The sequence below is a fragment of the Chelonoidis abingdonii genome, chromosome 3 (genome assembly GCF_003597395.2).
Source record: "Chelonoidis abingdonii isolate Lonesome George chromosome 3, CheloAbing_2.0, whole genome shotgun sequence".
In the NCBI taxonomy this organism is placed as follows: Eukaryota; Metazoa; Chordata; order Testudines; family Testudinidae; genus Chelonoidis; species Chelonoidis abingdonii.
Window position 1 is genome coordinate 13,268,469 of NC_133771.1, and position 15,813 is coordinate 13,284,281.

At 41.1% G+C, this 15,813-nt stretch overlaps 1 protein-coding gene across 1 annotated transcript in view; it reads right to left on the reverse strand.

The window, feature by feature from the left end:
* Positions 1-15,813, reverse strand: part of TFAP2D (transcription factor AP-2 delta) — a 64,205-nt gene that overhangs the window by 29,727 nt on the left and 18,665 nt on the right. The window contains exons 4-5 of the mRNA XM_032804086.2: positions 11,064-11,229; positions 9,015-9,133 (exon numbers count right to left, since the gene is read on the reverse strand). Of these exons, the coding sequence (XP_032659977.1) occupies positions 9,015-9,133; positions 11,064-11,229 (285 nt within the window). The remainder of the gene's footprint in view (positions 1-9,014; positions 9,134-11,063; positions 11,230-15,813) is intronic.

Sequence of the window (15,813 nt, forward strand, 5' to 3'; positions counted from 1 at the left end):
CCCTTTTATATCTTCTCTCCACTTGCTGGAAAGCTCCTTTGTTGTGACCTGGGTCAAACAGTTCCCACTGTGTAGTGCTATTTCTGAGAGTTTTCCATTGTACACAGTTCCACTGCTCAAAACCATATTTTGCCTGTATGTTAAAAGCATTTATTCTGGATCTGGAATGCAAGGGTATACTCCTGAACTGAACAAAGGAAATGCCCCTGCAAGCTAAATATTCTGCTGAGTTGGAAAAAGGAAACTGGTTTCTACTATTTGTACAGCACCTAGCGTAACAGAATCCTGATCTAGAGCTGGTTGGAACATTTTCCATGAAATCTGATCTTATCAATATATGATATTTTGTCAAAGCTGAAATGTTTTGAGGAGACATGTCATCCAAAGATTTTTGGTCATGTCTGACCAGAGAGAGAGAGACAGAGACTGAATTGAAAAACTCAGCTTTTCAGTCTGAAAACACCTGTGTCAACACAAATTCCATTTTCGGAAACATTCAATTGGTTTAGTTTTGGTTCCACGTAGGAACAAAAAAACCTTTGGAAACCTCAAAAGTTGTCGCTAATCAGAATTGTCGTCCTCCCGACAATTCTGTTTTGATCCTGACTGGGACCTCTGGACACTAATACAATATACATAACAGCCCTGATTCAGAAATGTATTTAAGCTCATGTCTAACTTCAGGCATGTGATCGGTGCTACTGACTCCAGCAGAACTACCTATGATGTGGTTAAATTTAGGCAGGAGACTGCAGTGAAGGAGGGAATGCTCAGGTATTAGAGATTCTAGGGATGAGCTGGCTGTAGCAGAGAGTCCTGGGAGTTAGGACTGTGGTAGATCTAACTGCAATGTAAGCCCATGCTTGAGCTGGGGTTCAAGGCTAATCCTCCCTTGTATCTACACTAGAAGTCTTGATCTGCTAGATAGTAATATCTCATTGGATTATATGTGCTACCATCATATGTGAAGTTTGGCTATGTATGTGTTACTAAGACATGTCCTGAGGTTGAAAACACCCACAAGCAGCCTTTCAGGTATGACAGTAAAAAAGTGAATGGCTTACTGAGGAAATGCACACAAGCACAAGGATTATTGAGGAACTGTGTACAATGGAAACCTCTCAGAGATAACACTACACAGTGGGAACTATTTGACCCAGATCACAGCAAAAGAGCTTTCCAGCAAGTGGAGAGAAGATATAAAAGGGGAGAAATGACATTATGGCGGGTCCTCACTCACCCTAGAACAATACACCTGGAAACATCTGCGAAATAAAGACCGAACTATGGGAAGGGGAAGTGATGGGACCTGACTAGAAGGATCTTTAGCCTGTGTTTGAAAACCTGGAAAAACCAAGGCAACTTTTGCTTTAAGAATCTGCTAGACTGTTTATCACTTAGGGCAAGAATTTGCTAATTATGCTCCCTATCTAGTGTGTTAAGATCAGCTTGCAGGGTTTTTTTTAATTTACTAAGGTAATCTGCTTTATTCTGTTTGCTATCCCTTATAATCACTTAAAATCTACGTTTTGTAGTTAATAAACCTGTTCTTTGTTTTTCCAAAAACCCAGGTTTGTGCAATTCATAACTGGAGATGGTGGGCAAAAGCTGTGCATATTCTCTCCACATGTGAGGGGAGAGGGCAATTTCAACTAGCTATGCTGTACCGTTCTCTGTTGGCAGTGGAAGACAAATACAATTTTTTGAGTTTACTCTCCAGAAGGAAAAGTGCACTTTGAGTGCTGGGCAGTTCCTTAGCTGAGGCCTTCCCATGCAGAGCTTGATCTCAGCATCTGTGTGAATGTAGCTGTAGCTGGGTGTGTTCTCTACCTGTGTGTGTGTGCTGGAAAAGGGGGCTTGAAAGCTTGTCACAGCAGTAACGGAAGTAAGTGGAACCCAGGCTGGTGGGACAGGCAGGCTCAGTGGTATCCACAGTTCCAAAGTGGCACCCCAGGGGAACCCATCATACTCTTTATATCCAACAATCTGCAATCCACTTATTGAAAACAGAACTCCCCTGCTCCCCACTTGGCAAACAGCAGTAGCTGAGGTCAGCAGTAATCCTTCTGTTATGATCACCAATCTCGCATGCACACCTGATCAGTCAGCGAGCCTCCTGGGTTTGCAATGGAGAGAGAACTTATCAAGCCTCTGCAAAGTGAGCTGCTTCCTGGATAAGTGCAGAATGGGCATGTCATAAACAGATAGTTAGGAGTTTAATTGAACAGAAGTACTTTATATCTCTTTTGACTGTTAAGGGTTAACAAGTTCAGTAAGCCTGGCTGTCACCTGACTGGAGGACTCATCAGTGACAGGATACTTTCAAATCTTGAAGGAGGGAAGTTTTTGTGTGTGCTGTTATTTTTGGTTGTTGTTCTCTCTGGGTTCTGAGAGTGACAGACGTGCAACAGGTTTCTCTCCAATCTCTCGATACACGCTCTTATAAGTTCAGGATAGTGAGTACTAGGTAGATAAGGCGAGTTAGGGCTATTGTTTATTTTCTTTATTTGCAAAATGTGTATTGGCTGGAAGGAGTTTAAATGTGCATTTGGCTAGAAGGAGTTTAAATGTGTATTTGGCTGGAAGGGAGTTCAAATTTTGTATTTTGCTGAAAGGATTTTAATTTTGTACTTGTATACTTAGGCTGGGAGGGTATTCCCAGTGTCTTATAGCTGAAAAACCCTGTACCTAATCCATCTTAAATTTACCAAAATAATTTTTACTGTTTTTCTCTCTTTAATTAAAAGCTTTTCTTGTTTAAGACCTGATTTTTTTTTTATTCTGTGTGAGACCCCAGGGACTGGGTCTGGATCCACCAGGGAATTGGTGGGGAGAAAGGAGGGAAGGGGAGAGAAAGGTTAATTTTCTCTCTGTTTGGATTACTTTCTCTCTCAGGAGAGTCTGGAGGGGAGAGAGAGAAGGGGAGGGAAGATGAATTCTTTCTCTCCTTTGTGATTCAGGAGTTTAAATCACAGTAACTTCCAGGGTGTACCCAGGGAGGGAGGCGCTGGAAGGCAATGGTGGAGGAAAGGGTTTAACTTCCTTGTGTTAAGATCCAGAGGGTCTGGGTCTTGGGGGTCCCCGGGCAAGGTTTTGGGGGGACCAGAGTGTACCAGGCACTGGAATTCCTGGTTGGTGGCAGCGCTACAGGTTCTAAGCTGGTAATTAAGCTTAGAGGAGTTCATGCTGGTACCCCATTGTTTGGACGCTAAAGTTCAGGGTAGGGAATTATACCATGACAGGGCAGTATAGTTTTTCCACAATGCAGCACAGTCCTAGTGCTAGAGCAGCCATATTTTAGGGTGGGCACTCAAGGGACTCTGAGATATGGTTATTTTGACTCGGGTCTTTACACTGCAGTGAGGACATCAGAACCTTAGGTTCGAGTATGGCTCAGAAAATTTTGAACCTAGGGTTAAAATACAATGTAGATGCTCAAGCCCAGGTTTCCCTAGAATGGATCAGCTGATTCGAGTCCCACTAACCCTGGGCTTACATTGCAATGTAGACATACTCTGAGACTCCAGCCAGGAAGGTCCTGGGAGTGGCCTCCCAAAGCAAGAAAGGCTCCAGGCAGCAAGGCCTGGGAGAAGGAAGAGAAACCTTTGTTTGTGTGGAGTACCTGCCACATACGGAGGGTACATGGGAAGCAGCCAGCCATGTTACAGGGCCCAGAATAATAATGTTAGCATTTGGATAACATTTGCAAAAACATGCAGGCAAATGGAAAGCAAATGTGATTACAATTGTAAATACTGGTCACCAATTGATTGCATGTATATTGGACCACTGCTGAGTACATAGCTGTGTTGACATTTATGCCAAGGGGATTATAATTTGAATTTTATATCTTGAGTTGGGACTCTGGTTCTGTTTGGGTGCTACTTCCGCACAAATTAGGCATAATAGCATCTAACTATCTATCTATCTATCTAAATGTATGTGCATAAATGTCTGCATGTGTTGTGTGCATATATATGTGTATAGTCACAGGTACACATAACTTTAAAATTCTGTATTCACTGGAAAGAGAAAACTAATGAAGATTTTATATAGTGCTTTACTGAGATGTGCCATGTGAAAAGAGATTTCTGTGTTAAAATGTCAGGTTCTAAATATTGTAGTCTGTAGGCTATGATTCTTCACACACCCTCATTGTTGAACAAACCTGAGGTTTTGTCCCAGTACCAGCATGCTGTTTATTTAGATGCAGCTTTTATAATGTCTTTATATACATGCCGGAGTTGCACATTATTTTGATTATTGCTTGAGGGAGTTCTTAACTGTACATAGCATTGAAAAATAAGAAACACACTGTGTGAAATTTCACTTAAAATGTTTCCCTTTTTTCCCATCAAATTTCCCACAAAAAAATATTGATTGGAAAATAAATGGAAGTTTGGAAAATGTTGATGAGCTGTATTGGGTCTCTTTTTACACCTGCTTATGATCTTGCTGATGTCACCTTGGTTTCTTCCTTTCCTAGCTTGCTATTGCTTCTTTCAGTGGAGTACTAGTCCCTCCATGGTAAAGATGGATGCTAGCTTCCCATTAAAAGCCCTGCGTTTTCCAATCAATTGCCCTGTTTAAACACAAAAAAATGACTTTGTTGCTAATAGCCAGAGCATTTTCCTGAGTCGGAGACAAAAGACGCCATCAGAGACCATTGTTATTTCCCATTAAATCTGGGCTCTGCCTTGTTTACAGCTATTGCCTGCGCTGAACGGCAACATGTTCCTATAACACTTGACAATTGACCGGGAAGATTTGCATGATTGAAAGGGACAGTTGCTGAGGTTGAGCTAACACAAACAGCTCTGGAAAGCCCCACTGGAGGGACCAGGCTGTGTACCCTGACAGGCTTCTGACGGCAGGTGCAAGGAGCAGCGTAAAGCTCTCCTGGGACTAGCAAAGACTGAGGGATGCTCCTATCTGGAGTGAAGGCAGAGGCAATGTCCCAGGAGAAAGCTCTGGATCTGAATCTCCTCTCCTCCTTGGCTTTATCCCCATCTGATGCTACTATCCAGCAGAACTCCTATATAAGTAGTAGAGGTGGGGTGGAAGTTGTCTTTCCACTCACTGGATGGAAAGGGAGGAGGGAGGGATGTGAAAACAAAGGCTAAAGGAAGGGATAAGATAGAATATGATGTTTTATATCAGGGCGGATAAAAGAGCCGTTTTCCCTGCTGACCTATTTACCAGGACGTGCAATGCTTGGGAAGGGATACCGAAGAGATGATCCTTGAAAAGATGCATGTAGGGTACAATAAAACTGGTGTCTTCATGGGCTTTGGCAGAAAAAATCCTGGGTTGTCTTTTTTTAAGTGTTGGATTTTAAAGTCTTATTTTGCATTGTTTAAAGTTCCAATTGCTTGATAGTCACTCTTGGATTTTTCACCTTGTGAAATGACAGTGTGGCTGGCTTTTTGCCTTCCATGGGGGAGCATCTCCAAGCAAATGTGATCTCTGCACTCCTGCATGCTTCCTTCAACCCACCCCAGAGCTCCACCCCAGGAACTTTGGCTGTAAGAGGATAACGTGGTACTCTGTGAACTAAAGGACTAGCTCGGTACTGTTGCAGACTGATAATCCACTTATCTAAACCAGGCCCTGGAAGGGACATTCTGGCACAGGCTGCAGTATAATGAGGTCCTAAGTCGGTGGGAGACTGTGCATGTCTTAAACAGATAGTTAAGGGTTAATGCCTCTTTCACCTGTAAAGGGTTAACAAACAGTGACCTGCAACACCTGACCAGAGAACCAATCAGGAGACAAGATACTTTCAAATCTCGATGGAGGGAAGTCTTTGTTTGTATGTTCTTTTCTTTGTCTGTGTTCTCTCTGGGATCTGAGAGTGACCGGACGTACTACAGGCTCTAATTTTCTATTCAAGTAGTAAGTGCAAGTAGAAAGGCGGTTTAGCCTTTTTAATTGGTTTTCTTTATTTGCAAATGTGTATCTGGCTAGTAGAGTTTTAATGTGTATTTGGCTGGAAGTATTTTAAATTGTATTTCTGCTGGAGGAGGCTTTTCTCCAGTTTCTATAAACTGAGAGACGCTGTAATATTCCATCTTGTATTTACAGTGATCATCTTTATTCTCCTTTCTTTTATTAAAAGTTTTTCTGTTTTAAAGACCTGATTAATTTTTCCTCTGGTTAAGGCTCAAAGGAAATTGAGTCTGTACTCACCAGGGACTTGGTGGGGAGAGGGGAGAGAAAGCAGGGAGGGGGGAAGGTAAATTTCCTCTTTGTTTTAGATTCACGGAGCTTGAATCTGTCTATCTCTCCAGGATAACCCAGGGAGGAAAAGCCTGGGAGGGGGGAAGAAGGGGGAGAAAAAACCTGATCTCTCTGTGTTGTGATTCAAGGAGGCTGAATCACGGTAATCTCCTGGTGTATCCAGGGCGGGAAAGATCTGGGAGGAAGAAAGGAGGGGGAAGGGAAATGGTTTATTGCCCTTTGTTGTGAGACTCAAGGAATTTGGGTCTTGGGGTCCCCAGGGAAGGTTGGGGAGACCAGAGTTTATCAGGCACTCCAAGTCCTGATTGGTGGCAGCTTATCAGATCGAAGCTGGAAATTAAGTTTAGAGGAATTCATGCTGGTACCCCATTTTTTTTGGATTCTAAGGTTCAGATTGGGGAAAATTACCATGACAGTGCCTTTGCTGGGGTAGACGTACGTGTGGATTTTACTCCCTCCTGAAATCCATCACATTCAACCAATTTCAGCAAGGCCACGTGAAGGTGCCCTGGACAGAGAAGTGGAAATACACTCCGAGGAAAACGCATCCAGATGGAGCAAACCAGCGACCCTCCTCTACACAAAAGAAGCCACAAAAAACATTTCCCTACTTCAGCTTCCACAAAAACCACATCCCCACCCGTGAAATGTACAGAACTTCTGCAATTAGATAAGCTGTGTGATGGGCCCCAAAGATCCACAGATTCTGGCAATTTCAGACCTAGGGAAGAGGAAGGGTGAATTTCTAAGGACTTTATGGAGTATTTCCCTGCTGGTGGCTCCTTCTGTTATGTACCCAGAGAACTCTTCCTCAAGAACATCTTCTCTCCTCTTGTAGGCCTGGTTTGATATAAGTAACTTGCCTCATTTCTTAGTGGGCATAAATGGGAAGGCAAATGGAAGGTTAAGTTGTAAACAGGGGTTTGACAAACAGTACGCTGGAGTCAGGGAGTCTGTGCTAACTAAGATAAACAGCAGCACCCTGATGTCAGGGACTATGGACAAGATAAACTTGGAATGTAAATTAACAGCATATGGACAGACCATGCTCTACAGGGATTGGTTCCTGCAAAGAGACCAAGCCATTCCAAAAATGTGTGATGTAATGTACAGTAAATTCAACATAATGTGTAAATGTATATAAAGGAAGAGGTTGTTTGTGTAACTTTGGATGTGTGGTACACCCTGTACCCACCTGCCTATGATTGAGGCTGATCAACTCAGTGTTGTTCTGCTTTATGCCAAATAAAGGTACCTGAGTGATGAAATCCAGAGTTGAACTGAGTGTTTTGGATCCCAGATAACTGGATGAAGTGCTCTCTGAGAAGTGGACAAGATGTTCTGGATAAGATTTTGGAGGAAGTCCCAACTCTTCTATACCAGCCTGAGACAGGTGGCTTCTCAAGTAGAATTATAGCTGATTAGGGTTGGAAGGGACCTCAGGAGATCATCTAGTCCAACCCTCTGCTCAAACCAGGACCAATCCCCAGAATTTTGCCCTAGTTCTCCAAATGGCCCCTTCAAGGATTGAACTCACAACCCTGGGTTTAGCAGGCTAATGTACAAACCACTGAGCTATCCCTCCCCCCTATGTAAGCTGATCTCAAGCTATTTAGGGCATTATAGGCCACAGTCAGCATTTTAAACTCCACCTGGAAACTAACAGGCAGCCAAGGCAGATCCTAGAGTGATCTGGGCAAATCCACAATGCAGACCAGGCCTAAATCCCAATCTAGTCATATGTGCTGAGTGGACCTGATTACATGACGAGCTAAGTCCCTCCTGCCAGGTGCTACATGTTCTCCACTCCCACACTTGTGACCATTTCATTTTCCCATTTTTAAACCTGAGATGCCATGTTTACTTCTGAATGGACGTGTAGGGTATTATCCCATCAGGTGCTCAGCTCCCACTACGTCAAGGGGAGTTGAGAGCTCTCAGCCCCTAGGAGGAGTTGTTCCTCACCTCTCCAGGACACAGAGCTGCTCATGACCAAGCTACAGGCCAGCAATTATCAGCAGGGAGTGCTTGTTGAATTCCTTTCAAACTGTAGATAAATCCTGGGAAATCTTAAGCTGCTCATGGGCAATTCTAGGTTTAAAAAAGGAATTTTTCTCACAAAAATTCTTTGTTGAATAATGTGTCCCCTTTTTTTGGGAAAATGTTCAAGATTTTGAACCAGCTTTAGGCAATTCATGAAGAGACACACACAAAAAGGACAAATTTTCCAGAAAAATATTCCCATCTGTAGAATGGGTATAGAATCCTCATCTACCTCCCAACAGCACGGTGATGCTTCTTTGGTTAATGTGTGAAATTCCCTGGTCAGAAAGCATCATATAAATGTGAAGGGAAGCATGGTTTAATGAATACGCTACTGGACTAGGGGACAGGAGACCTATGTTTTAACTCCTGTCTCTGCCAGTGATTCTCTCATGAATTTAGGCAAGTCCATGTGCCTCTTTGTACAAAATGAGATAATGATATTTAAATCTAGGGATGGAAGATGTCATATCAATGCAAATTATTACATAGACAAAGATGGGTGAGATGATATATTTTGTTGGACCAACTTCTGTTGGTGAAAGAGAGAAGATTTCGTCCTCACTCAGAGTTCAGAACTTGTCTCTTTCACCAACAGAAGCTGGTCCAATAAAAAGATGTTACCTCATCCACCTTGTCTTCTTAATATTCTGGGGCCAACATGGCTACAACACTGCAAATGCATTATTACGTGACCAGTATTTTTATATTATGATATTACAAAAGCCTACCTTCAACCAAGGAAGTGAGAAGGGTGACATTTGCTGCTTTCCTTCTTCCTGCAGGCAAATTCAGTCCCAGCCTGTCCAATTTTTCTCGTAAACAGCGCCCTCCATTCTTGGATTTTGCTCTGTCATGATAGAATGGGATTAAAAAAAACCCACCTTGATTTTATTCACAGATTCATAGACTAAAATGCCAAAAAATCCCACTGTGATCATCCATTCTAACCTCCCTGTATAACACAAGCCATACAACTGCTCCAAAATAGTTCCTGAAGAATATCTGTGTATTCGTTTTACTTGTTTGTTCATTACATGCCAGTCTAAAATTTCCATTCACTGCTTTTGCTAATCTAGGGTCTATCCCACCACTGCTGATGTCAATGAAAAATCTGTCAAGGACAGATCCTTATTTCCTTACTCATACCGAGTAGTGATTTACTCTAGAAGTGTCCCCACTGAAGTACCACTTGGGTAAAGTGATATTGAGCATGGGTACTGTGATCAGAATCTAGCTTTAAATTACTTCAGGGTGTGACGTTCAGCACAGTCCTGAGCAAAGGGTTTCACATAAGTTGCTCCACCCTTAAAGTAGCCTCGTGAACAGAACTGGACAAAATTTGTCTGTTGAAAGTTTTTCTGGTGCAAAATGCAGATTGGGCAACACTGAAACGTTTTGCAAATTCATGTTGATTCCAAGACATTGTTCTTTTTGAAACATCCTTACCTCCGAAGAAAAAATCCAGACAAATAGACACAGTGGATTTTGATATTTCCTATTTGAAATGCTTCAATTTTTCTGTTTGAAATAACTTTTTTGTTTTTAAATGTTATTAAATGCTATTTTGAAACAATCCAGAAGTTTTTTTAAATAGTCAGCATTGAAACAAAACATTTAATTTTGTCAAAATTAAACACTTTGGTTGGTTTGAAACTAAAATTCTTTCTTTTTGCTTCTCTCAAAATTAAAAAAAAAATGGTTTTGATCTAACCCAAAATGATTTTTTTTTAAACTTTTTAAAATCCCCAACGAATCAAAATACCTGTTAGTCACCCAGCTCTGCTCAAGAGACTTTGGGTATGTCTACACTGCATCGTAAACCTGGACTCGATGTTTCCAAGGCTGCACATGAGCCTCCACACTGCATTGGAAACCTGGGCTTACACCTGCTCTCACAGCTGTAGTAATGTGTCCATGCCTCAGTATAGAAACGTTCTTGCTGGGGTCTGTGCCTTGACCTGTGTCCACACTGAAAAATAACAGGGCTAGGGCTTATCCCCCATAGCAGAGACCTAGAAGCTAGGTGCAGAATCAGACAAATTTGTGTGTGGGCAGAAGGGTCGTTGGTCTCAAACCTGAGTTACCCCCCAAGGCTCACTATGGAGTATTGACGTACCCCTTACACACACCCCTCTGAGTCACAATCCACTCCCATTTTCCCCTGGCGATGTGAGGTGTAATAAGTTACTTCTCTCTTTTTAGTCGATCAGCTTACTGCTTGTTGCAAACTGAGGCAGCTCTTCTGTCTGGTGAGTGGGGCAGAGGGGAGACAAGACCCTGCCTACTGCTCCCTTCTCACTGGCCCATTGTCCCAGAGCGGGGAGAATCGAGCAAGTAGCACCTGCTCACTCCATCCCGGCTGGAGTCAAAATCTGAGGAGGGTTGGACGGGGGGCCTTACTCCCTCGTATTCCCTGATGCGGTTAAGCTGTGACTAGGGCTTGCTGAAAATTTTCCATCAAAATTCTTTTTCAACAGGAAATTAGTTTTTGGACTGAATGAATTTTTCCACACAAAGGGTCTGCTTTCCATGGAACATTTGGTCTTGCCAATGAAAAGTTGATTTTTTCTCTTTCTTTTTTTCCTTTTTTTTTTTTTGATGAAAAGTCCATCTTTTTCTGCAGAAAATGTTGATGAAAAGAATATTTTTCTTTGTTTTCACCTGCTCCCCTGCCCCCCATTTTCTGATCTACTCTACCGATGATGATCTAGACAAAAGTTTATGAGGAAAAGAATGACAGTGCTACCTTGACTCTGCTACACCTGACCTCAGCTTACCTTCTCAAAATGCCTCCCAAGAGCGAAGCATTGAGGCATTCGGGTGGAGAGAGGCGCCTCTTCACCTCTGCAATGGTCACTTTGTATTTAGAAGTGGAGCTGAGTAGAGATAAGCGCCCGGGTACAGAGCAAAAAAGATCTGTGGGGTTAACAACACAGGTACCGCCTACAAAACAAAAGACACATGCCTTAGGTTAGAAGATAGAATCAAAGTACGGTCTCTAAGATGTTTTTCTTTGCTTTGATAAATACAAGCACAATTGTGCACTTTTCTTTCTTTCTTTCTTTCTTTCTTTCTTTCTTTCTTTCTTTCTTTCTTTCTTTCTTTCTTTCTTCTCACTCTACAATTTTCAGAAGATCTACTAGATTGAAATCTAATAGGCGGAGGAAATGAACCAATATTTTTTAAAATCATAAACTTTAAAGCTAGAAGACACCATTATGATTATCCAGTCTGATCTGCACAACACATCGTGTAAAGTCAGCCAGGGGTGCTGGAACAATTTTTATAGTGGAGGTGCTAAGAACAATTGAACCAAACTGTAAACCCTGTATATGATGGAAACCACTTCAAGTCAGGGTGTGCTACAGCACCCCCTGCACTCCTAGTTCCAGCACCTCTGATGTCAGCCAGTGATTCCTGCATGTAGCATGACAACAACTTATGGCTGAACTAAAGCATCTGCTTTAGACAGCTAGTCATGATTTAGAAACTCCTCAAGTGATAGAGAATTTATCACATCCCTTGGTGATCTGCTCCAATGGTAAATTACTCTCACTGCTAAAAGCTGCATTTTAACGTTCACAAGATAGTGTATAACAGGAGTCGGCAACCTTTCAGAAGTGGTGTGCTGAGTCTTCATTTATTCACTCTAATTTAAGGTTTTGTGTACCAGTGATACATTTTAACATTTTTAGGTCTTTTTCTATAAGTCTATAATATATAACTAAACTATTGTTGTATGTAAAGTAAATAAAGTTTTTAAAATGTTTAAGAAGCTTCATTTAAAATTAAATTAAAATGCAGAGCCCCCCGGACCACCGGCCAGGACCTTCGGCACGCGTGTCATAGATTGCCTACGCCTGGTGTATAACATCAGTTGGGAATATTGGTATCCTATTTAGTCCAGGAGAAATGATCATGTTACAATTACTTTTTTTTTATCGGAATGGTTCCAGAGGCCTCAGAACCTTCAAACACTCTAACTTCCATTAGGCCAGCTCTTCAGCTGCTGTACCTTTCGAGGTCCCTTCCAGTTCTAGGAGATAGGTATATCTCCATTATTATTATTATATTATTATATAGATCTACTTATTTCAAAATAAGAGGCAAATCCTTTGTATATTTTACAAACAATCAGACTGTATTGAAATTAATGAAATGTTAATATTTCTCTCTCTCTCTCTTAAATTAAACTCATATGTGAACAAGCAAATGACACTGAATAAATAATTATTCACTTGATATGAAAATATTTTGGTCCCACCTTGGCTTTCCTTCCCTAACCTGAGCTTATTGAAAACCTTGTCATTAATCTGTAGTTGTAAATGCCTTACAACTTAAATATTTAAAAACACTGTTACCGTGCAAAACAATCCCATTAATAACAATACGGAGGGGGAACATGTATGGAAGAAAGAAAAAGTGTTCTTTTCTTCCAAACAAAAATCAAAAAAGCTAAATTCATTTTTACTTTTTTTTAGAAATGCTGAAAACCAGATGCAAATTAGAACATGGTAAAGTCTGTTGCATATAATTATTGCACTATATTAATTATTCATTGATACTGCACCACGGAGGAGAGGGGAGTTTTACGGACAAAGAAGGCTCCAAAAATAGGCCTCGAGGAGCAGGCAATCTTCTTTGAAGTCCTTACTCACATGAATACACCCATTGGGGACAAATTGGGAAAGAGGACCTTGGGACTGGATCCTACACCCCACAGCAGAGACCAAGGAGTGGCAGTAAACAAAGGGAGAGGCAGTAGGAATAGAAAGGGAAGGACAAGTACAAACAACAGTGGGAGATCACAGGTTATGCTGCATGCACATATTTTTAGCTTCCAATTCTTTTTTAGTTACTGCATTAAAATGAAGAGATAAAGTTGAGAAGAAGCGGAGGTCAGCCTGTTTGTGCATTTGAAATAGCAATGACAGCAACTAAGGCCAATCAGTGCTCATCTTTAGAAACACAGTTCTTGGTAAAGAACATCAAAGGAATTGTCCTAGCCGATAGCCAACCACAGGCAGTGTGCAATCGCTGAAATAACAGGAGGCTGGGCAAAAAATTCTAAGCCTCTCATGAGTTTAATGTCTGATCCTGGAAACCCTTGCTCGCATGAGTAGTCATCACTCACTTCAGTAGTTGTTAGGAACCAGATGCTGCCACTAGTACTCATACTGAGTAATACCTTGCCCATGAAAAGTCAGTACTCAACATGAGTAAAGTGGCAGATTGTGAGCCACTTACACACACTGGTGAGCAATTATTCACATGAGAAGTCCCAGTGAGGTCTACTAGGACACTTACAGAGTAAAGGTTTCAGAACATAGTCCTTTGTGAGTGGTGCCGTTGAAAGGGCGCCAACAGGACTCGCCTTGCGAGCAAGGCACTGACATAAACAAGTTTTCATAGGACTGGGCTCATTCGCTATAAAACTGATCCTGCAAACCATTCCTTACTTATGCAAAGAGACCTGTTGACTGCAATGGGGCCACTCCCAGGACAAAGCATTATCGAGATGGGGAAGCGTGTGTAGGATCATGTATGGCGCATAAGCTACGACTGTGGAACGCGTGGATAAATGTGGTTATTAAGTTACCGTCTATCTTTATCACATGACTTTGTCTTCTTATTTGTCATCCTCATTACTACTTCAACAACTATAACTGTACCGAGGAAAAGTGGGGAAAAAGATATCTAGAATTTGGGGAACAGAAGACCCAACTGAGGGACAGAAGATTCTGAGCCCAATCCTTCGAAGTATAGAGTGTCCTAAGCTATGAACTTCACTGGGAGATGAGGATGCTGTTGATAAACTCTTTGAAGGATTGGGTGCTTTAACAGGGAAAGGGTATTTTTAATTTTTGCTGTAATATTTTGGGGCCCAATCCTATTCCCACTGAAGGCAAAAGGGGAAAAATTTCCTTCCCATGTACTTAAATAGGAGTAAATCTGGCTCCCTTGTGCTGGACTCTGCTTTGACTTTGTTCCCTCACCCTTAATCTGACTGTTGCCTCTTGAAATAGAACTGTCAGGCCTTGTGCTAAATAGCCAACAAATTAGCATTAAAAGGAAGTAAGTGCCAGTTTTGGGAGAGTATTGGTACTTTATTCCCCTCTTTGCACCAAATGAACTATTTCAATGCAAAACACTAGCCACCAACAATGATAAATGCATCAAATAATAATAGTAGGAACAGCAGTGGACTCCGCTAACTTGCTAGAAACACATCAGTCCTGTCAACACAATGAAAATGTCAGTAAATGAAGGTGCAAAGACAGGTTTATGGATTTTGGTTTTTATTATGGTTTTTATTATGAATAGAAGATGTACATGATAATGTAATGTGGTGAAAAATCATTTAGATCCTGATTCATTTAAGCACATGCTTAACTTTAAATCTCACTGGCATACTTAAAGTTAGGCATTCGTTATGTTGAATAGGGCACATGTGTGCCCATTTATCAATAGATCTGTGTTTTGAGATGCCTCCCATCCTCCCATTAGTTAAAATGTTGTGCATTAATTATTTGTGTTTTAATAGAAAACAATGCTATTGCTTTGTCAGAAATGTGAGACATATATTTCTACTGCTGTCACTACATTGTGATTTCATACTTTTTTCTAGCCTCTGGCAAATCACATGTGTATATAGTGCTTTTCTATAAGAATCAGCATAGTCCACTAGAGTCATCATTGAAGAAATGGGTTTTTAAGGAGATATATGTGGGATTTATCTTATATAAACAATTAACATTAGGTTCTGTTCTTTTATTATTCTGTCTACAGGTGCATTTAAAATGAATTTCTGGGTTACAATTCATGACACCATTCAGATTTTTTTTTTACTGTGTTCTGAAAATCTGGCAATTTTGCAGTTTATTACAAAATGGAGAAATGGAAATCCTTATATTTTGTTAAGTAGTAGAAGAACTGTCAGAATAGCTACTGATGAGTGATTTATTTGGCACATTTCACCTCTTTTTCTGTTTATGAGTCATTGTGGGCAATTTAGAATTTTCTCAGGATTATTCATCAGATTATTCAGACTCAAATTAATGTCTGTGAAGAACTGCTGTTCTGTAGTTTATTTGTTACCAGTTTACTGTAAATGTTCCAAATTCCAGCTGTGTTGGTTATTTGTGACTGGACAGACTGAATACATATAACCTTTGTAATCAGGTTTCTTACATTTATGAGTTCAAACCGTGTCACTATCTCTCATAGTCACTTAAAACGTACTGTTTCCACGTACATTTGAGCAATAAGCTCTTTTATAGAATATTCATGTTAAGTAAACACAAAAGGGGTGTGAATGCAGCAGAAGTGATTTTATTATTTTTATATATATATATAAAAAAAATTCCCCTCTCAACCCAATGGGTGGTATGTGTCTTTCTCAACCTCAGGTCCTCTACCAGAGGCCTGGGAGTCCGAGGGTTCTGCGCAGTATCTTAGCTGTTCCTAGCACTGCACTCTTCTGGACAGAGAGCTCTGATGTTGTTCCTGGGATCTGTTGGAGCCACA